Source organism: Rhipicephalus sanguineus, chromosome 8 (assembly GCF_013339695.2).
Source record: "Rhipicephalus sanguineus isolate Rsan-2018 chromosome 8, BIME_Rsan_1.4, whole genome shotgun sequence".
Classification (NCBI taxonomy): domain Eukaryota; kingdom Metazoa; phylum Arthropoda; class Arachnida; order Ixodida; family Ixodidae; genus Rhipicephalus; species Rhipicephalus sanguineus.
Genome location: NC_051183.1, coordinates 48,709,688 through 48,732,579, shown reverse-complemented (window position 1 = coordinate 48,732,579; position 22,892 = coordinate 48,709,688). Strand labels below are relative to the sequence as shown.

At 44.7% G+C, this 22,892-nt stretch overlaps 2 protein-coding genes across 3 annotated transcripts in view; one reads left to right on the top strand and one right to left on the bottom strand.

The window, feature by feature from the left end:
• Positions 1-22,892, bottom strand: part of LOC119401850 (TNF receptor-associated factor 5) — a 66,205-nt gene that overhangs the window by 5,545 nt on the left and 37,768 nt on the right. The window contains exons 11-13 of one of the 2 annotated variants that reach the window (XM_037668844.2): positions 22,745-22,816; positions 18,232-21,261; positions 13,907-18,185 (exon numbers count right to left, since the gene is read on the bottom strand). In XM_037668844.2, the coding sequence (XP_037524772.1) occupies positions 21,085-21,261; positions 22,745-22,816 (249 nt within the window). In that variant the 3' untranslated portion in view covers positions 13,907-18,185; positions 18,232-21,084. Of the gene's footprint in view, positions 1-13,906; positions 18,186-18,231; positions 21,262-22,744; positions 22,817-22,892 lie in introns of those variants that run through there. The other variant, XM_049418406.1, reaches the window with a different exon arrangement.
• Positions 3,619-9,130, top strand: LOC119402715 (uncharacterized). Its single transcript, XM_037669814.2, has 2 exons — positions 3,619-3,962; positions 8,830-9,130. The coding sequence occupies exons 1-2, from the start codon at positions 3,638-3,640 to the stop codon at positions 9,045-9,047; spliced, it is 543 nt and encodes a 180-aa protein (XP_037525742.1). The 5' UTR covers positions 3,619-3,637; the 3' UTR covers positions 9,048-9,130.

Genomic DNA, 22,892 nt, shown 5'->3' with positions numbered 1-22,892 from the left:
AATCATCTGACTCATGACCAGTCCACATTACTAGGTATGATCCGTTTGTAACGGGAAGAAAAGCCCCGCCATCGAACCAAGAAACGACAAAACATTTGCAGCTGTGAAGATAAAAATGCATTCACATGAAAAACGTATGCGGGATAGCTGAAGAATTGTAGCGTCATAGTTTAACTTTAGTTAATCAGTCTGCATCGATGTATGAACAGAAATGATCATGAGCTATGCTTTTAACAGAGAAAAGCAATCCTTTTTAACACACTGCCCATTGCATATCGAGTACCGGAAGGTCCCAGTACAAGTGAGTGAGACGCGTAGGCATGTCCCGGGGAGGGGTGCAGAGCCCCCCCCCCCCTCTAACCAGTTGAACGGGAGCACCGATTTTGCCCTTTACCTTTCCTCAGTCTGAACTACCACGTCATTTTAGGTGCTAGCTCCTTTTGCTAGGGGGTTGTCTCTCGCTCCTCCTACCGTGTACGCTAGTTCTCATTGCTCCCGCTAGAGGCGCAGCTCGTTCTCAACTGCTCGCGCCTCGACAACCCAGCACGAGCTGCGCGAGAGGCGCGGCGCGTAGGTGGTAAAAACGATGATGATGATTGTGAGGGATGATGATGCCACTACATGTGCTCTCTGCGCGTGCTCTACTATGATAGGAGACCGCTATAGAGTCGTGCTTTAGCGCTCGCTCTTGGCGCGCTTCCTTTCTCTTTCGCCGGACATCACTCAGTGCACTTCACTACCGCTACTCATCATGAACACCGAAGAAGCCAAGGTGGCTGCGCGGAGGGCAGGCAATGCTTCAGCACGCGGGCGCGCCGCCAAAACCCTGCGGTGAGAACTCGCGAGGCCGAAGAGAGACGCCAGCGCCGACAGCAAGCACAAGCCACTACCAGCACCGTGGCGGCGGCAGCAGCGAGGGCTCGCTGCTGCCGCCGCCATTATTCAATGTCATTATACTAAAAGGAAAACATTCCCCCGAGCTTATAGATCCGTAAATAAGCTCTTGAACAAACTGTATATACTGCATCAATATGTAAATTTGTGTATATAGTTCATCAATATGTAAATTATAAACATTGTGTATATAATGTGTATATACAATCACACCAATTCAACTCTCGCTTCACTTCTTTATATGATGATGATTGAGCAGATGTACAGAGGATTAGAAGTTTACCGGATTTAACCTCTGCAGCAAGCTCCTTCATGACCATTCACTTCGTGGATATGCTGTGATTTTTTTAATGCGAAGGGTATGGCTACGAATATTTTTTTGATGATAAATGCTACCAAAGACCCTTGATGTTGCATTCAAATAACTGTTTACTTCCCAATTATACCCCCGAAAGTGGGGACCAGTTGGAGGCGTTTATGAGGAGCACGTCATCAATGCATTTCATTTCGTCATCCACTGCGGAGCTCGTTTATTTTCAGACACGATAAACAAGGAGAAGGGGGAAGCGCTTCGGTAAAACTTGCCTCCTCCCCTCTAATGGAGAATCCCGCGCACGCGTATGGTGAGAGGCAACGTTAATGTTCTATTGGCTTCTTGCTCCCGTCATCGCTGTTGGTGTCGAGTTTTATCCCCGGGCGTTATAATAAATGTAGTTGAGTAGGCCTATAGATATCCTTGATATGGACAACCGGCTGTTTCTATAGTGTATGATGTAGTATTTTCGGTTCAACGAACCACCTTTTCCAGGTGCACGAAAGTGACGCCCGATATGAAATATATGAAACCCCACATGAAATTCTAGAGTTTCCTAGAAGATCACTGAGTGGCTACAAATGATTGGCTACAAAACAAACAATAAGTACAGGGTCTCGATTATACAGAACAGTCACGTGTGGTTGGCAGCATAAAGAAGACAAGATCCGCAGCTATGTCGACGGCCATGTCGATATTATATGTCAATATTAGGGTTATTTTCTCATTCTATTGGCACAAAACCCAAAGATTCTTATTTTATTTTTAATACTCGCTTGTAGTCCGATTAATTCAATTACTTTTGTCTAAATTCTAAATTTCCATGTAATGTTTACCGCCGGTTTAATGGCCCATCCCCCTTTGTGGGTAAGAGCGAGTAGAAGAGGTGCAAGCAAGCAAGCAAGCCATAGTATGTAGTGTGACCTGGAGTAGCCAAGGAGGTTTAAAAAAAAATCACAGCATATCCACGGAATGAATGATGATGAGTGGGCGAAGCTGCGGAGGTTCATCGGTAAACCGTGAATCTTCCGTGAATTCTGCCCAGTACATCATCACCGACGTGAGATCGGGCGCGTTTATACTAAAGGTTCGGTTAGAGTTATGACGACTTGCAGCTCACTTTAATTTTACATGTACGCTGTGAATTTTCATTGTTTAGAAAACCATTGCTTTATAAAACATCTGGCGTCTTTCGTTAAGCAGCTGGCGTCTTTTCGTTTTGCTTTAGAAACATCTGGCGTCTTTTCGTTTTGATTTTTGAAAACATCTGGCGTGTTTCGTTGGTTTATTTAATCAATCAACGGCGTTTTGAACAAACCTTTTATTGTTTAATCACGCACAGGAGAAATCTCACCAGGCACTACCTTGGAGGCAAACAATGGCTGCTAATGGGAATGAGAGACAGAAGAAGTCGGCTTTTAGCTAACACTTACACTTCTACTTCTACTAACGTTTCCTACTGGAACATGCCAATGGCTGCTAATGGGGAATGAGAGACAGAAGAATTCGGCTTTTAGTTAACGCGCACGCTGCGAATTTTTTATTGTTCAACAACGCACAGGAGAAATCTCCCACCGGCACCACCTTGGAGGTCAAGATCTGGTACTAGCGTTAAGACTGGTTACGCACTACGACGGGGACGAAAGGGTGCCGCTTTAAGGAGCTTCGCCCCTAAAAAATTCTGGAGTGGAACCTCTCGAAACGCCTTGCCAGCGAAAGTGAAGCCAGCTTTTGCCCACCAAAGAGCTCGGAAACATGCCCTTTTCTGATGGTGCCTACTTAGAGATCAAATGGCTTTGATCTGTTAGTATAAGAGCTACGTTAATTATAAAATAAAATATCGTTGTTGCCGATAAACGTAATTACCCGTCGAGAGGACTATTGGCGATTGATAGTCAATAAAATTTGCCATGACTTTGAGGCTTATTTACGAAAACTAGTAACACAAAGACACACTTGCAGCAGTATCTGACGCGTAAAAGTTGCCACAATAAACTTCTCTGGCGTGCGTGGAAAACGCTCGCTTTCCTTCGCCAAACGCCGATGGTTTATCGTGCCCCTACTAAGATGGCGGGTGCAGCCGCCATCTTTTGGTGGGCACGGCTTCACTATTGCGCAATAATCGCCACTCCGACAATTTTTTTAACCTCCTTGGGAGTAGCAAGCCCGGCGACAAACGAAGCTAACCTCTCAGGAATGTTCAATAAAGATTATTATCTCTCTATCTCTTTCGGTAGGATGAGCCAGCTTTTCTAGATGTAGGAAGTTGACGTCCGATAATAAATGAATCAAACCTGACATGAAAGTCCCGAGCTTTCTAGAAGACCCCTGTTTGGCTCGGAATCGCATCAACGCCAACATCAAGTGCAGGAGCTACAGAACAATCACGTGCGAGTGACAGCATAAAGAAGAGGAAGAAGATCTGCAGCCATGTCGATGAGTTCCACCACACCAGACGATGCGACAGTGGACGCCACGAACACGTCGTCAACCACGATCCCCACAATCGTCGAGTGCGACGACGACGGCGGTGTCGTGGACTCGAGCTTGCTCGAGATGCTGGGCCTGACCATGAGCGAGCTGCAGCAGCTGTCGGCACTCAGTGTCGAGAGTCCCCGGGCACCCGCCAACAGCCTCGAGAGCCTTGACAGCCACGCCGGGCCAAGCGAGGACACCGGGTCGCCCGAGACGCGGCGATCCAGCTTCGGTTCTTCCGACAGGGCTGGAGAACGGCTGCAGCCAGCGCCGGTCGGAGGTACACATTTTGTATTATTAATATTACGATCAACGACTGACACTACTGTATCTCTTGCGAGCACTTCCGTTCGAGCACTTTACTTCCGGTTTTCCGAATATTCGGAAACTGCGTTTTAAAAGATACAACTGCTTCGAAATCGATTGTTCTGCTTCAAGATAAGAGTTACATTGGATACATACGATATTGAACCGTAAGTTTACTCAAGGTAAGGGTCAATTGACTGTCAGAATAATTAATGAAAACTGAAGGACTTCATTGAAAGAGCAGACGCTTTTCTTGGAAGAACCTGGGACCGCTGCGTCATCTGGAGGAGCAGATCTCAACCACGCCCTCCTTTCTACGATGCCTGTGAGATACGCTTTGGCAGCGCGCAAAAGGCAACGTTAACCCGAGAAGTGCATCTGGGCACACGAACGCCGACGTGCTCGTGCCACTACCAGATGCCTAAGTCATTGATATAGTGTCGCCTCCAGATTTCTTTTGCCACATAGCGCAGCACGCACGACAGCGGATAGAAAGAAGATCCACATAGCGGGCGGACAGTCCATGTTCTATCCCCTCCGTCTGTCCCGCTGTACCCGGCCCAAACGTATTGTTTTATAGAGTAGGCCGGATACAGGAATTGCTCACTGCTCTTTTGGTTTCATGCCCCTGCCATTCAAGTGCTCGCAAAGACTTTTAGCTTAGGTGGTCGAAACGAAGCGGGAGTACCATGCTATGGCTTCCCTTATAATCAAACCTTGCTTTTGACTGTACTCTCGATTCTCATGTGATGCAAATGGGCTAAGCTTTAGAAAATGTTCCAGAGGAAGGCATGCACTCAGTTCAATGTGGCGAACTCGATTCGTTGCTCGGCAATTCGAATTGTACTAAACAGCAAAACCTCTGATGTGTTTAAGTTTTGGTTTTACAACCGCAGCTGGTCAAATTCTAGAAGAGCGGCGCACCGACAGACCAGGATAGAGACGACGCAACAAGGACAAGCGTACGAGTTCGCTTGCCCATGTTGCCTCGTCTCTCGTCGCCTTTTGTCGCGCCGCCCTCGTGGAATTTATTCGTACACCAACTATCCCAGTAATGAATTTTATTTCACGGTTGATTGAAGCTTACCCCAAGTTCGTAACTACGGCGTCTTCTGTGACGTAGGCCAGTTGCTGCATGGAATCATTCAACCGGCATGAAATCGCAGTACATCGTATGTCACTGTATTTAACGACGTGTACTGCAGGAAATATCTCAATATTCTACACCTTCAACAAGTTGACAGGAATGCTTACATTTTAACAAAGAGTTAAATGATATTTAGTGTTGTATTGCACTGCAAGTAACGAACGCAAGCATGAAGCAAACGAACCTATCATCTTGAGTATACCTGGAGCTACTTGTGCAGGCTGGTTCTCAAACTCGGTACTGCCGCCGACTACACTGTCTATAAGCTTACCAAGCATCGCTTAGTGGCGCTGCTGCTGTTGACAGGCAGCGCCATTTCTGGCAGAAAAATAGAAACTGCGAGCATGCAACGAGCGTTTTCCGTTCTCGCCGCCGCGCCGCCGCTCGCTTCCGCGCACGTGCAGAGCTCTCGCGGTACATTCGCGTCGCCTCACAATGTACCGCCTGCAGTGCGGTTTTAAAGAATCTCCGAGCTGGACAGGCACTTCCGAAAAGCGACCTTGATAAAAGAAGAAAGGCTCGTCTATCACGTTTATGGTGAAGAGCAGACGATGGACGACAACGACGCCCGACTCAACGCGAGATGCATTTTCAAAGTCGCGATAACACCGTGTAGGACGTATACATCGAGGCACAACTCATTCTGTCATGTTGAAGATACGTAATGGTCCATATGAAGTGCGAAATGAAGCCGTGCACGCTATCGATGTTCTGCGTTGTGGAGTAAGAAGCATATGATTATTGTTTTGATAGGACCTGCTTGCAGTAGCAGCCGTGTACTTTCGTGAACAAACGTTTGCGACGTGCGAAAAAAAGAAATTATACGGCCATGGCACTGTTTCCTGAGAAGTTTAGAATCAAGTCCTCCGTGCCGCTGGAGAATCACCCACCGATTAAGACGCCAGGCAGCTAGCTGAGCTTTAATCACTGTGAAGCAAGATGAACTGCTCGCCTCGTTTTTTCGGCTCTCGCGTCATGTTTGCACTCTCTTTTTATGAAGATATCGACTTGACAGGCGTATAAAACCTGCTGCGCGTACGCGGCTAGAGAATCGCGCAAAGTCAGAAGGTGGTTACTAGAAGGTTGCAATTGCAAAGCATGTATTAAGTGCCAGTTATATTTAGCGGCTTAAATATCACCCTAATGAAGTGTCAAAAACAAAGCAAACCTGGAGAACGATGTCAAAGCTTGCTGAAAATGCACAGACGTCCGTTCCGGCGTAATAAAGCAGCCTTCCCGACGCGTGAATTGCAGGCGGCGAACTTCTGACAATGTGCCGAGTTCAATTGAATTCAACCAACTGCGCAACGCTTGATATAACGCGAGTGTGAACGTTCAACAACGACTTGTAGGTCTCACGAACACGGGGAATCAAAACACAAAGTTCTTTCAGCTACAACCGTAACTGGACTTTCACAATGAGAGAAGACAGCGAGTAATCATTACTGTAGTCGTTGCGTGCATGCGCCGCGTTATGTACTGATACAGGTAGTCGAAACGAACGAAAGCGATGAACTGAGACAGCCAAAACAGAAGGCGACACAGTGCTATTAACTAGGACATACTTGATTCTCCTTGCTGCGATGATCCACGCTTGTCGCCTTTATTTCACGTGCGACATGCCCGGGAACAGATAGTTTCACACGTGAATCGCGTGCCTTGGTGTTCACTGCACTGTTGTAGCAGCCCACGACACAGCAATACTTCTGACCTCCCTTCCGCGGGGTTGCTACTGCCAACGCGGAAATGCAGCTTGAACAGCAAGCCTCTCGGTTCAGCGTGTCAAGCTGTCGGCACGGCGCCCCAGTTCCCCGCACCGACTGAGGGACGTGCGCGCGCGCGTGTTCTCGCTGCCGACAAACAGGCTGAGTCGGCCGCGCGTGTTCCCAGTTTCACCAGAGCTTCTCTCCAGAGCCGCAGCGCGGCGCTGCCATCGCAGCGCCGCGATGACTGTATACAGCTTTTGAGGGAAATGTACCGAGAAAATGCAGTTTGTATAGAATGGGAATGAATAAGTAGCAAGGACAGCGTTGAAATTAGCAAGGGGCTGAGACAGGGATGTCCTTTGTCCCCGCTGTTATTCATGCTGTACATGGTGAGGATGGAAAAAGCGCTAGAAGGTAGCAACATTGGATTTAATTTGTCACACAAACAGGTCGGCACGATGGTTGAGCAGAAGCTTCCAGGTCTATTTTATGCTGATGATATTGTCTTATTTGCGGACAGTCAAGATGATATACAGCGACTGGTAGATATATGCGGAAGGGAATGTGAGGCTCTAGGACTAGGATTTAGTGCAACAAAATGTGGATTGATGGTATTCAATGATCACGAAGACCATGCGGTCTTCATACAGGGCCAAAAAATACCGAGGGTAAGCGAGTACAAGTACCTCGGAGTATGGGTAAATGAGGGGGATAGATATATGGAGGTACAAGAGAAAGCATCGGTAGCAAAGGGAAAGAGGAATGCTGCAATTATGAAGCACAGAGCTTTATGGGGATACAATAGGTACGAGGTGCTTCGAGGGCTGTGGAAGGGTGTGATGGTCCCGGGGCTTACATTTGGGAACTCAGTGGTTTGCATGAAGTCAGATGTACAATCACGATTGAATGTAAATCAAAGGACGGTGGGCCGCCTCGCGTTGGGCGCTCACGGGAAGACGACAATTGAGGCTGTAAAGGGTGATATGGGATGGACAGGCTTTGAAGTGAGGGAAGCTCAGAGCAAAATGAGATTCGAAGAGAGGCTGAGGAAAATGAAGAAGAGTAGATGGGCAGAGAAGGTTTTCAGGTATTTGTATAGAAAAAGCGTTGACACGCAGTGGAGAAAGAGAACTAGGAGGCTCACCAGTAAATATACGGCTAGCAGTGCGGGCGATATGGCAACAGGGAGCATTAAGCGGAAGGTCAGGGAGGCGGAGAGGACTTATTGGATGACAGCGATGGAAAAGAAGCTGGCTCTGAGTAACTACCGAAAGGGAAAAAACGAAATAAGGAGGGAAAGGTTTTATGATAATTCAAGGGGAAGCGCTTTACTGTTTGAAGCAAGGTCGGGCTGCCTTAGAACGCGAAGTTATAAAGCCAGATTCAGTAACGAAGACGAACACTGTACATGCTGCGGGGGAACTAAGGAAACGATGGAACATGTACTGATTGAATGTGGCGATATTCACCCAGGTATACTTGTGGGCACGAGTCTACAGGAAGCCTTGGGTTTTAGGGACAACAATGGAAAGCTGAACACGTCCGCGACAGAAATAAGTAAGAGACGGTTAGAGTATTGGTGGCAGAAGAGTAGAGATAAAGTACAAAAATAAATAATGGGGGGGGGGATAAGGTCATTCTGCCTTAAGAGGCAGAGAGATAGACCGTGAATTTATAAATATTTTTGGTATAATAAGATAGATTTAATCAATGTAGACAAGGTATTAGGCCAGCATGAAACAAGGAAGTTTTTCTTTTTCTTCGAGCATGGTGGCAGACATGTCACCGCCCCGTTATAAAGGGGACGCTCATAGCATCTATCCATCCAAACTTGAGCTTGGGTTCCCTATAGGCACCGTCGTCATACTTCAACTACTGCCGTTGTAGCTACGCAGTCTTTGTAGTCCAGCTCATAGCTTTAGTAATCCTTATCGTGCAGCCAACCTGAGAGCCACATGAAACTAACTGCACTTTTATTCCTCTTCAAGGTGACAGTGCCATCAACGAGACTGTCTCGGAAAAGGCCAAGGCTCAACGCCCCTCGCACTCAGCGGTGCCGCTTTCCTGCGTGGCCGTTCTGACGATCGTCTTCTTGCTGGCCTTCGCCTACGGCGTCTTCCTCTTTCGCCTTGCCCACATCCCAGGGCCGGACAAGAAGACAGGCGTACACCGGTCGGCCAACGACACAGGCGCTGATCGCGACTGACTGGCGTGCGCCTCGGCTTACGGAAAGCACTTGCCCTGCAGGGCTAACCATTTGTGTTATATTGTTTGTTTAACTGAACATGAACGCGCTGTATGATACCAAATGTCTCCTTTCATCATCATCATCATCAGCCTCATTACACCCAGTGCAAGGCAAAGGCCTCTCCCATATTTCACCAATCAACCAGGTCCTGTGATTGCCATCTAACTTTCTGCCTGCCCCTCACGCGCTTGCCTTCTCTTGGAATCCAGTCTGTTGCTCTTAATGACCACCAGTCATCTTTTCTTCGCGCTACATGTCCTCCCAATGTCCAATTTTTTTAATTTCAACGATATCCTTAACAACCATTTGTTGTCTGACCCACTCTGATATGTCCTTGTCCCTTACGGTGACACCTATCATTTTCATATGAATGGCTCGCTGCGCGGTCTTCAGTTAAAGTTGAGCCGTCTTCGTAGGTCTCCAGAGTTCCGCTCAGTAGGTAAGTACCAGTAAGATGCAGGTGTTATATGCATTTCTCTTGAGGGATAGTGGTAAACTGTCATTCGTGATTTAAGGACGCCTGCCAAATCCGCTCCACCACATTCTTCAAGTTACCTCAGTCTCGTGGTTCGGCTCTTCGGTCACTACCTGTCCTAAGTATACGTATTCCTTTACTACTTCGAGCGTCTCGTTACTTATCGCAGAGCCTCCTTTGCTCCCCGCTAAATAAGAATACGTTGTCGCGGCACTAGCTTCTCTGATACAGCTGACACATTCTCTACGCTAGCGCCTGGAAAAGCTGTAGCGCTCTTCTCTGAGTCATGTTAAGGTTGATGCGGAGATGCACAGTGCAGGAACTTGAAGAATAAATGTTGCCTAGATTTCCGTCGCGAATATATAACTGCAAAATCCCGGACTGGCCCAGGACTGCCCGATGCACTGCACAAAACGTTCGATCAATTGGTGAGAAACGCGCCCCTGGTCACCCTAGTTTTTGCCATTTACACTACCCGCGATACTCAGTTGTCCGTTATCACGACACTAGCGTGTTTTAGCAGTGGCGGTAGTACCATTCTGTTGACGCTATCGTATTACCATTTCATGTTAAATGCATCACTATGAGAAAACATTTTTAGCCGCGAGGGTTGCTCTATGCGTATTTCAACGTTGTGAGATGGTGAGAGTGGCTAGTTCTTGCAGAGTAATACTCACGCGTGCTGACCACCACAATACGTTATTAGAATAGTTTTTGTTGGACCGCCGCAGCTGCTCTGCGGACGTAGGCTGCCGGCCTCTACAATTGCAGCGTGCGTCCGCAGAGCTACTGCGGACGCTTAAAGAATACTGCCTATTCCCAGACTCGCTGTGCGAAAAACTAGCATTGCTAAAACACCCTACTGCTCGTGGTGACCACTCGTGGATCTTTAGCAAGCAGTGGCGCTGGTCCTGGTGCACCGCTTGTTCTTGGCCTCGACCGCGCAACCTGGAAAACTCTGCGGTATGTTGGAGAGGACATAGTGTTTCCTACAATATCTACTTGAGGGAACTGTGGCGCTTAGATCCTTCGGCCACCATGGGGATGATGGGCAGTACATGGATTTGTCTAGTCTTCGTTCTTGGAGCTTCGAAAGCACTTGTTGCATTGTTCATTGTTTTGTTTTGGCTATAGTTTCGGATAAAAGAACGCCTCGTTGTGAACCTTGTGAGCTGATCTGAATTGGTGAGCCTAAAAGGGTCAAGGTGGTGGAGTGGCACTGCTGAATTTTTGCTGAAATTCATCTTGCGACAGAGCGGCTGCAGGTCCACGGAGCCATGCACAGCCGAAAGAACGAAGCTTAGGCAAATAAATGTACTACATCATTCCCATGCTGGCTGAAGCGTCATGAGTTGCATCTCCCATAGACACTCGCACCAGATTTCGTTCTAGTGTACCTATTAAACTCTATGGGAAAGACATTCCACAGAAAACTATTTTCTTTGTGATGGGCGTTTTAATTAAACAGCGGCTCTACTAGTTGCGATGATTCGCTTACAAATACGAAGACGTCGCTCGCGTCGACGGGTGGACGCGCGAGCACTCGAAGTCCGACTAGCCGTCGGTCACTCGCGCCACACACACGCACGCACACACACACGCACACACAATGCTTGCCCGACACTACGGAACCGGAAAACGTCAACAACGAGAAAGAAATGAAAGTTGCGGAAGCGTACCCCTGGCGAAACATTGCGACTCTTTTCTTCTGTCCTACCAGCACGGTACGGCGCGCAAAAACGTTGCCTAGACATCGCAATAATAGTGCGGTGTTGCCGAATGCTTCTTTTTTTACGTTCGAGAATGAACTCTTGTTTTTAATGAACACTTATACGCTTGGGCACCTACTGGCTCAGTTTACTCATAGGAGCTGCTCGCAGCTTACAAGTACACGTTGAAAGCTAGCCGTGACTTGATAGCTAGTCATACACCATAATCTGGCATCGCTGGGCTCCCAATCTCCAAATTGCATTGTCGTCTATAACTCAACGAATAAATTATTGAAATCAATGTTTAAATGTAGGTAGATGTCGAAATAAAAAAGTACTTAGAATATCTAATTCCCAGTATATGCTTCTGCAGAACAGTGGCAATTCAGCCATTATGCTTTACAACTAGGTAGTTTAGTAGTTCAGGTTATGCGGATAGCTTGTGCAGGATGCATATCAACCATTTAAACAAAGGCATACGAACTATAAATATCTACTGTATGATTCTCAACTTCGGCATAATGCTTTAGTTATATCCCTGCGAAGATATTTTTGAACATAATTTATTTGAATACGGGCTTAGATATCTCAAATTACGGCAGGCTAGACATGCACCTGTGTGCATTTATCCGTCCTAAACATCCTTTTTTAAAAGAATTAACGTTTGGAGTATACCATTGAGCAGATAGTATCGCGAGCGCCTCCAGTGAAAACACGGTCATGGGTGTATCAGGAAAGCAGCTCAATTTTCAGACCTGTAAAAGCCCCTTGTAGTGCGCTTCAGCAATCCTTCACTTAATTGACACTTGCAACGTTTTTGCGGGCGCACAACACAACGTACAGCAAACACCGTTCTCCCAGTATGTGCTACTAGGTCCGCACATCAACAAATGCAATCGACTGGCGTACACTTGTATGTACAGCATGTAACAACACCTTCAGTGGCTGGCCCAGAACGCTGCGCCATCTTACACTCATTTGCCCAACACGCCAACAAATTCTCTCACTCCGTCTTCCCATTTGAATACATGTGAAATGCAATAATACGTGTTCATTCAAATAGCTGCTACGGGTGATGCATATGAAAAACATCACACTTCAACGGAAACAAGTCCTTTAGACTAGTTAGAGCAGACTTAATTGTCATTGGTTATCTGTCAAAAGCTGGTGAAGTTTACGGAAATTTCAGAAAAAGACATCCATCCTATAAGGCCGACTAATCTTACCATGAAAAAACATAAACGCAGTTATGCAAATGCAAACTGTGAGAGATTAAACCCGGAGCAAGAATCGTGAAATAATCAAAACTAATGAGAAATAAGCGGGAAAAAATAAGCTCGGATACCAAGAAATTCCTTATCGGTTGCTTAGTATTCCTGCGTAGGCATGTAATTTTACCGAGGCAGTGGAATTTCATAGAAGTCGTATTCATAAATTGCAAGAAATTTTGCAGTCATCATCATACATAAGGTTGTTTGGATCTGCAGACTTCACGTCGCTACAATTTATGTTTTCGTGGTATTGTAACAACTATGTTTTCAATTTCACTGGAAGCTTGAATTAAAATTAGGCACCGAAAAATCACTACAAATCAACTTTTTTTCGGTAACTCAAGTAGTTTTGCTTATATCTGCTTGCCAACTACCAATATAATTATCTGTCTCTGTTCTGCGTTGATTCGACTGTGCAGTATTCGAGATGAAACATCCGACCATATAGACATTCTTTCCACGTTTCAAAGCCTTCGCATTCAAATACAAGATGGCTTCCCTCTGAGAGCCAATGCGAACTGGTAGATTCAACTTAGCGGATGCACTTCTTTACAATAGTAAAATAATTCCAAATGGTAAAATAATTTTCATGTGTAAGACGGACTCACGGAGTGTTTTCGATATCGCTACATTGGTCAGTAATTAGTATCGTGGCTTCCACGCATGCCGCACATTTTCTTTCATCGTTTTCTCATTGTCAATCCTTGTATTCTTACTGTAATGTCATACAGAACTTGGTAGTCGGTTTTAAGTCACTATAATATACTTTTTAACTCCTGCCACCTCGTGAGCACTACGCACGGCAAATGTTGATTCCTAAGAGAGTCTGATCATGCGTGCACACCAACGAAATATCTACTTGCAATAAAAGTGTGCATACTGTTGCTCACATCACTGCATTCTCCTTTACTACTGCGTTTTATTGTGGCAACGAGTTATACCTAGCGAAAGCCAGGCACCTGCCTATTATGTAAGAGTCCCATTAGAAGCAAAAATACAGAACCACAATTGCTGATGTTGTGACCATTTTTTCAGAGAATTTCAGCATATTTCATTCCATTCAATATATGAATCTGCTAAGCTGTTCTCTTATATGATTACCAAACAAGTTCAAAGGGCATTCGTAAGCGAGACAAGCCAACCCTTGACATCATTAACGTGTAAATTGACTCCGCCTGTATACAGTCATCAATCCGCTGCATTTTGTAAACTCGGCATTTCTATAACGTTTAGCCCTCACGGGAAGACGGTCAACCCGACAGCTTTTACGTGTTTCCGTTCGACAAGTCTCCCTCCTCTCTACGCAGCTCCACAACATGCGCAAACAGTGGTAAGCTACGCGAATACATGGCCAGGATCAGAAAAAAAAGTATTATTCAAAGCTTTAACACACCCTCTTTCCATCTCAAACGACTACAAGAGAATGAATACAGTACCAACAATGACTCTCGGACAATATACGTCTCAGACACTTGCAATTATGGAGAGCGCACTCCAACGACAACGCCGCGTACATATGTACAGAAGATTTTTTTCAACACGGACACGTGGCAGTACTTGCGTTTCTGTACAGCTGACGCCCAATGCATGGTTGAATGCACGAGGAATAGCTATAAACCAAAGCAGGACTGGCAGTGTGGCTTGCACCGGACTTTATTCGCAGTCACGTGGTTTTCGTGGAGTGCCCCCAGCTTTGCATACTAATATAAGCCAAAACTTGACACAAAGAACAAGGATATAACGTATTATCTCATATAACGAAGTAAATGAGATTTGTCAAGGGCTGCTGTCATCATTGTAGCTAATCTTCGTTACAATGAGCTATTTTGTGTTAGATGCAAACTTGTTATAAGGATTACAGATGTAAGAAGATAACGCTAATTGTTATAGCGTGATGCGCGTAGAAGAATTTTATTACCTCGTTAACTGACGCGCTCGTGAACTTCGACTGACTCTGAAAGCATTTATGGGCAATTCTCCGTGATGTCTGTGACTCATTACTAGGTATGGAGGCATTTTATAGGCATCTCGGCTCATGTTGCAATTTTCCTTTACCGCTTTGTTCACAAACTGGAAAGTGAACTTTGGCATTCACCTGAACGTAGCACAAATCTACGACATAAAGTCAGCGCTCGCGTCGTCGGTTCGTTCCTTCTTCTTTTGTATTCGTGTGTATGCGCTGTTTTATGATAAAGATTCCCATTTTGCCTCATGAAGCTTCGGTCACTTTGTGAGCTTCAGAGAAACTAATTTTGCCAAGACATGACTTTAGTTTTATTAACCAAAAAAGAAACACTCGAAGATTGCGTTACTTTATCATGGCGTAACTTTAACCACCAATATGGACTTGTATATCAGACCAAGACCGAAGTGTTCCTTCATAACTTGAATGTCAAGAATAACAGCTATGTAAAATATTTGGCTCCAAGAAATTTATGGCTCCCTTCTGCCTCTAAATAGCGTTGCTGTAATATTTCATACCACATGCAGTCGTAAATTTGACGCAGCACATTAAGGGAGCGCAGGTGTGCAGTCTAAGCACAATATTCGTTTATCTTAATTCCACCACTCATGCTGATTTTTTGCTTGGAGTCTTTGATAACCAGGTTATTTCATTTCGCTGTATATTACCGTGAAGACATTGCTGCTGGTGTTACGGCAGTCCTATGAAAAGCCTGCATAGGAGGGGAACAAGAAATTAATTTCTAAACTTTCTGTAAACATTTTCAATAGCTCCAAAAAGTAACAGATATTTGAAGTGCACTCAGTTAGCCCTACATTTAAACTGCACTCACCAAGGCAGAAAGGGGCACCTTATCCTTGTGCACATAGAATAAAGTCAGGTGCAAGCAATCAAATCCTGAGGCAGTTGGCTGGAGAGTAAATAACACTGTGAAAAACAACGACAGGCAACATCAACAAGCAAATGGCGTTACAACATTGTCAGTAAACTACGTTAACATGAACAAGCGAGCAGGCTATTCGGCTTTAGAAGAGAATCGTCAGTTCAAATGAAGTACAGCAAAGGAATTGCACGCCTCATGAGATTTTTTTCTTGATGAAAGAAATCATGTTTGCCACAGTGATAAAATCATTAGGAAGCACGAAAAACATTTCCCCGAATGGTGGTTCAGTAGTGACAGCAACTGGTGCAATAAAGTACAATGCTCTCAACTTATCAACGTAGTGTTTGCGAAAGCGTGAAAGAGGATGCGGTGACCCGACAGAAAAGCGAAAATATTGTAGAATAAAATGGTGCACTTAATAAGAACATTAACATAAACAATAATGATTCTTGAGTCGTTGAGCCCTGCGGTATTCAACAATGGGACAAAATAGCGTACCCTCTCCTCCTGAAGCCAAAGAACGCGAATGCCTTCCACTGATACCACATCAGCGTCTAATTTGATGTAAAGACGTGAGCTTCATGTCCTGGCAGATTCTTAGATTGCAATGTTCCCACTAGTATACACTTACAGTTGCGAATATCTGATATGCATGAGACTCATTACATTTATTCACGAATTTTTTAATGCCATGGCACCAAACCTTCATTACAAAAAGATGTTTTGTGCATCAGCATCTGACTGCACATAATAGTCTTTGTATGCTTCCATCCAAAATAACTCTTTTAGAAAGCATCGTGGCCTTTTTGGCAAGTGGCTAAGTTTACGGTAATGATCAATGGCACCAGAACAGCTCGACCTTTATCACTTCCGACGCTGACGCCTAACGTTCAAGGCATTGTTAATGGTATACGGCAAGGCTTACGGAGCTCCGATGACAATGGCAGACGGGAGGGCATGGGCAACCCCGGCATAACTTTTTTTCCACATCAGCTAGAAGACATTATCTACATATTCACATTGCTAGCAGGCCCAGAAAACAGGCCAGGGAACACGGAGCCATGTGTAAAGCCAGTGAAAGACGACATGTCCAAGCGCTGTTGTCCTTACGGAATGATGTTGCTTTTTTTAATAACCTTTCTCCCTTTCGGACAGACATATGCGTGTGTGCAGATGTTTGTGATTGTAGGTGTGCCGGCGTAAGCGTCGTCGTTTCGTAATTATTTTACAACTGGCTAACTGCGGCACCACAGCGAAGAGATGAAGATAGAGAATCCCGAAAATAAAGAAGATACTTGCGAATTCTTTACCACCTGGCATCGACACAAAGCGTGCGCGAATTTTGCGTTGGGGAAGGCAATCAGTGCGACTTATTTGCGTAAACTAATGAAATTATTGAGGTGGCTGTCTGCTGACTGGGCAAGCAATTGGTAGTGGTGCAACGTAGGTCTTAGAAAAACATATGAGGACAACCGACTGCCGAAACTAGGAGGCGCACATTTGTGTGGTCGTTGATCCTACTACATAAGTCATCGTGTACGGAGAGGTATCTGGAAAGAAACATACTTGAGTGCATCGTTTCAGCTGTCGTGTGTGTTCTTAAGTAAAACGCATAGTATATATACTTTCCGTGTCTTCTGTATATATCTATATATGTATATTTATATATTTATATATATAGTTTATATATCATGTATAGAGAGCCATAGGTTTTTTTTGTCGTCTGTACAACTATGCCTACCTCATAAATACTGTATATAATATGACAACGACATACTTGAGCTTTGTCATGGTTGTATGGCTTTGTGTGTCTTCCTCGTCCTATCTTCACCGAGAATTCGTCGCTGCACATTTTTTTTTTTTCCTGTGGCAGTTTTAGCTCGTTGAAAAGAAGAAGAGGAAAACGGAACTGAAGAAACTGCAAAGGTTCATAACATTTCACACGAGATACCGCGTCACCGAAGGCAGCAGAGGTTTTTCTTTCCTTGGCGACGTTTCATGGCAGGCCGTTTGCTGTGTTCACGCCACTGGAGTTCTTTTTTAACTAGCGAACTTTTCAAGCTCATGCCTTGATAATTAAGAAAACGTTTTGTTGTGAACGTCATAAGTAAATACAAGCTAATTTCTGTTGTATCCTTCACAGGCCTCACAAGAGCAGTCATCAGGAGATAAAAGAAACATTACTTTCGAATTAGTTCTCAGTTGTCAACCATGAACAAGCACTCCAATTCTAAATAATTCCACATTTTATACCTGTTGACATTTGAATGCTTAAACTGCCATGTAACTTGCTCATCTTTTTATTTTTTTTCTTCTTCAAACTCTTACTGGCATGTCAAAGCCAACTCCTGACGGATATCCATCAGCTAACGTCTATACAGAACTTCAAATAACTTTATTTATTCGTAATTTATAGGCCCAAAACTGAAACTACTGATTGCACTGGAAATTTTGGTATGCCATTCCTGTACTGTATTATATAAGGGTGGCGACGAAAATTGAGTGAGCGTACACAGCCGGGATGCTGTGATCATTAGAGCAGCGGAGTGAGTGTACAAGACAGCACACGCAAAACACGAGCAAGCAGCCCGACCATACTGAGAATACAGCTTCGTTCGCCAAGAAAAAAATATAATGCTGCAGTTGTATCTGTGCTGTTTCCAACACGCTTTCGAGTCCAAACCACATTGCATCTCAACGTTAATCGGGCTCAGCAGCGCGAACCCGTGCATTCCACCAACAGGCCAACGTGTGACCACCAACACGCCTCTCTCTCTCTCTCTCTCTCTCTCTCTCTCTCTCTCTCTCTCTTTCTCTCTCCCTCTCTCTCTCTTTCACTACAGGAGCACACTGTTTTAACGCACACAAGTCTCTCAGCGTCCGTTTGAGCAACTTTGCACACATTTCCGGTGCGGGGGAGGCGCACCCTCGGACTTGCCACTGAAGCCAGTTCTAGAAGAAAAATAGCATGGCCGTCTCTTCAAGTGGTGTCTCCAACTTGTTCCAGCGTCGAGCAGTTGTAAAGATGTCCACGAAAAATGGTAATCCTCGGGAGCAATCGCGTGGCATGTACTAAATCTCGGAGACGTGGAGAGCATCAGGAAAAAACGGAAATGCTGACACTATCGTACACGTAGCAATGAAAAATTCGCGTAACTTTCTAAAGTGAAGAGGAATTAAATAGTGATTATTAGCAGGAAAGGATATTTGCATCCAGCAGGGTTTATATGGCAGTTTACGTGATCACTGAATGACTTTGTCAGAAGCTACCGTCGGACATATTTAAAAAAAAGACTATCTGCATATGCTTAATTTGCGGTGCAACTCGCCTTCAAGAAATAATAAAACAATGCAAAGTCTTTGTAAGCATGTGAGTGCATAAAACATAATTTGATAGCCGACATTGGAAGTGCCAGTACTGTGTGTCTTCCACCTCTTTCTTTTCTTCGTTTTTCTAACGCTGTTTTTCTTCAGAAGATGAAAAGGAATAATTAGAGCACATTTAAAAAACGAAGGAATGTATAATTGCAAATTAAAAGTGTCTCCATCGCATTTATATCCCAAAAAAGAAGCTGTGCGTATAACATATGTTCTAAAAAGGTGCGCTAAAATCAGTCAGCTTAACTGCTGTTGAAATAGCTTGTGGTGTGGACGTAATGTACCAAGCATCACATGCTACTGCTTTTGTAACAGCTTTACCTTCTGCAAATAGTTGTATGCATCAGCAAGTAAGGGCAGTTTCATTGCAGTTTGAGGCAGTGTTTGGGCAAAAATAAACTGCGAAGCTAACGCAGCCAACACCACATCATGTGGGATTAAGATAACCCTAGCAAAGTGATGCGCTCCACTTAGGCAATGACGTATAATTCAAGACCACTTGATCACCTTATCAGCCTTGGCTAAACAATCACTAACCCTGAAAAAAACCTCGACAAAAACAAACCCTTACCCAGTAATGAAGTTTTACCAAAGCTTCATGAATCACATTATCAAACAAATCCTTTCTTTTTCTTAGAAGCTGCCCATGTAAAAATATGCAAATGAAAATGTGTTGAGACGATGATACCCTCAAACATAAGCATGAAATACATAAACAGTATTGGCTGTTTGGCAAACCCAGTCGAAACATTACCAATGTGCAAATCTAGGCCATTATGTATTCCTGTGAAATAGCTTTGCTCTGCACTGAAAAATGCTATATTGATAGACAAACAAGGAAAATATATAAAACGAATATTTTGCTTCCGAATGGGCACAGACAATTACGGATGTTCGGCCTTCAAGCATATCTGTAAGGTACAATTTCATCATTATTCTGCAATTCCCACATAGCCCTAACATCAACAGACCTACAGGTCCTTACCCAGACTACACGACCACAGTGTCAATTTTTGAAAACTAGGCAAAGCCCCACACAATTGTTCGTTCTAGAAGTCTAAGCCCACTGAAATTTCCCACGAATAGAAAGAAAATGTTATAACAAGTCACATTTTTATACAGTGTCTGCTGTGTTTTCATTAAGTGAAGACTTATCACCTTGAACTAAGGGAAAATATTAATAAAGCCTGTCTCCGTATACCTTAATTGTATAATTCCTCTAATATACAGCAGTGACCTTCATCTTAGCTTGTTGGATTTTGCTTAAAATTGAAACTGATATCATGCTTATAGCTAAAACGTGTTTAGGTCACTGCATGAGAGCAAGGCAAACAACTTCGTGGCTAATATAATTTTGCAGACAATAATGTTAGGTGTTCTCACCTCAAACAGCAAAAAAACGTGATCTGTTCCAAGACAACAAGTAGCGTAAAAAACTAATACGTAATAGAAAAGAGAAGCAATCCGTTTTTGAACTGCAAACGCCTCATCTGCTTCAGATTTTTTTATAGAAGTAGCGTTTACGTTTGTGTATCTTTGTGTCTCATGACCCTACTTACGCAACCAAAAGATGTCTGTTTAAACTGGTAAAAAAACATCAACGCTTGTAAAGTTCGCTAGTGGCGCAGACTTTCCGGTGTCGAAACACATTACATTTTTCTTAGTTCATAAGCACCCGAGCTCTTCTACTGTCAACGTGAAACGAAGAAAACCGATCGTTAAGTTTATCCTAAGGGTTTGCTGCCGGAGATGTCGAAAACGACTGAAGGTAACAAACTTCAACACTACGGCCCGAGAAAAAGATCATCGATTATTACGATCATGGTCGATCATGGTTGAGGGTGGCAGACCTTCGTGATGAATCTATAAAAAGTAACAAAACATCAACTTCACAGCGCGAGAAAACAAATAAACAATCATTACCACTGTGGTGAGGGTGGCACACCTTCGCGTAGTGAAACCACACCCAACCACATCACATGCTCAACTCGAAGAAGACACCCCCAACTTTTCGGAGGCGCCAGAATTACCACGAGGAAGCCACGACGATGACGACAACGACACACACGCACGCACATAGTTTCGATTCACGGCTTTTCTCCTGTCCAGCGTCCCCGTTTGTCTTGCATGAGCATCGTGGGCTGAAGAAAGGACGCAAGTGGTCGTCGTCATTTCTGCGTCTCAAACTCCCGAAGGTCCTGCACCACCCTGAGGCGGGTGTTGGTGGTGGTGCTGGTGTAGACCGTGGTGGTGATGGTGGTGGAGGTGGTGCTGGTGTGCGGCCTGCGAGGCCTGCGCTCCACCACCGGGCGTCTGTCAGGTGCTCTGGTGTTGCCGGCCCACCCGGGCGGACGACGGGGCCATCATGCTCACGGTGGGTATTCCCGCCGTGGCTGCCGCCGACGAGGACGATGTGCCCCGGGCACTGACGGGACGCGAGACGAGACCGGCCTCGACGAAGCGAGGGTACGTGACCCTCTCGATGGTTCCGTCCTGTCCAGGTGACGAGAAAAAGAAATGCGCGAATGAGTATGAGAATTAAACAGGTAAGGCGCATCTAACTGGGGTTCTTCTCGGGAGCATCGCTGAATTGCGATTAAATGCAGGCAATGTTGATGCTATGGCAATAGATAGGCTACATTTGTCGAGATTAAACAACATTAGCTGGGACATACCATCGCTCCAATACTAGCAGACATAATTTAGCCAATATTAACTGCCATTTAGCCAGTGGTACCCACATTAGCATTTATTAGTCAGTGCTAGCCAGTGCTGGTGGTATGTTGGTAACTTCGTTTTGCTAGGACACTAATTTTCACCGTTTACTATTTACAAATTACGAGCTGTTTACAAATTACGCGCGCGGGTCGGTGAGGGGGAGGGGGTTACGCTAAGATATCCTCTAGCAAAAAACTCTGAAAAATTCAATGAACAATTTCGCAATAGCGTATCTCGTGTGTACGCCATTCCTGTGCCTTCTACGAGTCGCCGGCGCATGCTCAATATCTTCACATTTACTTCACACACACATACATTCACATAAACTTCCAGGCATACATGCAATTTAACAGGTCACGACCTACCCGGACTAAACACAACATGATCATCTTGGTACCTCAATGCAGAACAAATGCGTACAAGGGTTCCTTTTTTTCCGAGGACCATAGTAGAGTGGAACGGGCTGCCAAACAAGGTGCTAAACATGTCAACGTCTGAATTTTTTTTTGTCGGCTATTGTTTCTTACTAGTGCTTACAGGGTGTGCTTTGATACTTGAAAGCGATTTACTTGTTATTGATTGTTCATTGTATTGTTCCTGTGATGCGATAGGTGTGCTTTGCTATTTGACATCAGCAATTAAGGAATGATTGTTCATTGTATTACTCTTGTTGGTGTTTATGTATTTCATTGTTAGTTTGTCGTAACACGACATTAATTTGCAACAACTGTAACCTTCTCTGCACTGTAACCACTCTTGCCTTGTCGACCAAAAGGTTGCTGGCAGTACTGTATAAAAATTTGGGTCAGTGTTGAAATCGTTACGAATGCAGATAACGAACTCATGAATACTCGTGCGATATTTATCAAGTCTTTGCACGGCCTGTAGGCAACGCTACTTCAACCGACATCGCAGTAAGTCCGGCACTTTTCAAACGGCTTCGACATATTTGACTGAAATCTCTCATGGAACAAGCAGCAAATTTTCAGTCGGATGCTACACAAAATGCTCTCGTTATGCTAGCACGGATCATTAATTATGGCGACTATATTCCTCTGTACGCAGTATTTCGGCTGCAATAGCATTTATTGCGACCTGCTCAAAACAGTGTTGTGGTACGTTGCAATACAAATAATACACGGACAATACCGGGCACTAATCAGTCTTAAGTTTATTTTAGCCTTTGTGACGTGCTCTCCATCCTATTGCTACGCATTATCACCGCAATTAAATAACGCTGAATTGCAGGATCGCTCACCCCTGGTATCCTATGGTGCGTCGTCGTGGTACCGTCCATCTTTGAACTTGGTATAGGGTGGATCGTCTTTTGCTGCAGTCCAAGAGTACAAATTTACCGGTTAGGCGAAAGGCAATGTTGTGTTCTCAATCACATAACGGTTAAGAAA

Bases quoted from the DNA above. Each gene is read 5' to 3' on its own strand.
- LOC119402715 (XM_037669814.2), top strand. From the start codon at position 3,638: ATGTCGATGAGTTCCACCACACCAGACGATGCGACAGTGGACGCCACG. The intron at 3,963-8,829 runs GTACACATTTTG...TTCCTCTTCAAG, and splicing joins GCAGCCAGCGCCGGTCGGAG to GTGACAGTGCCATCAACGAG.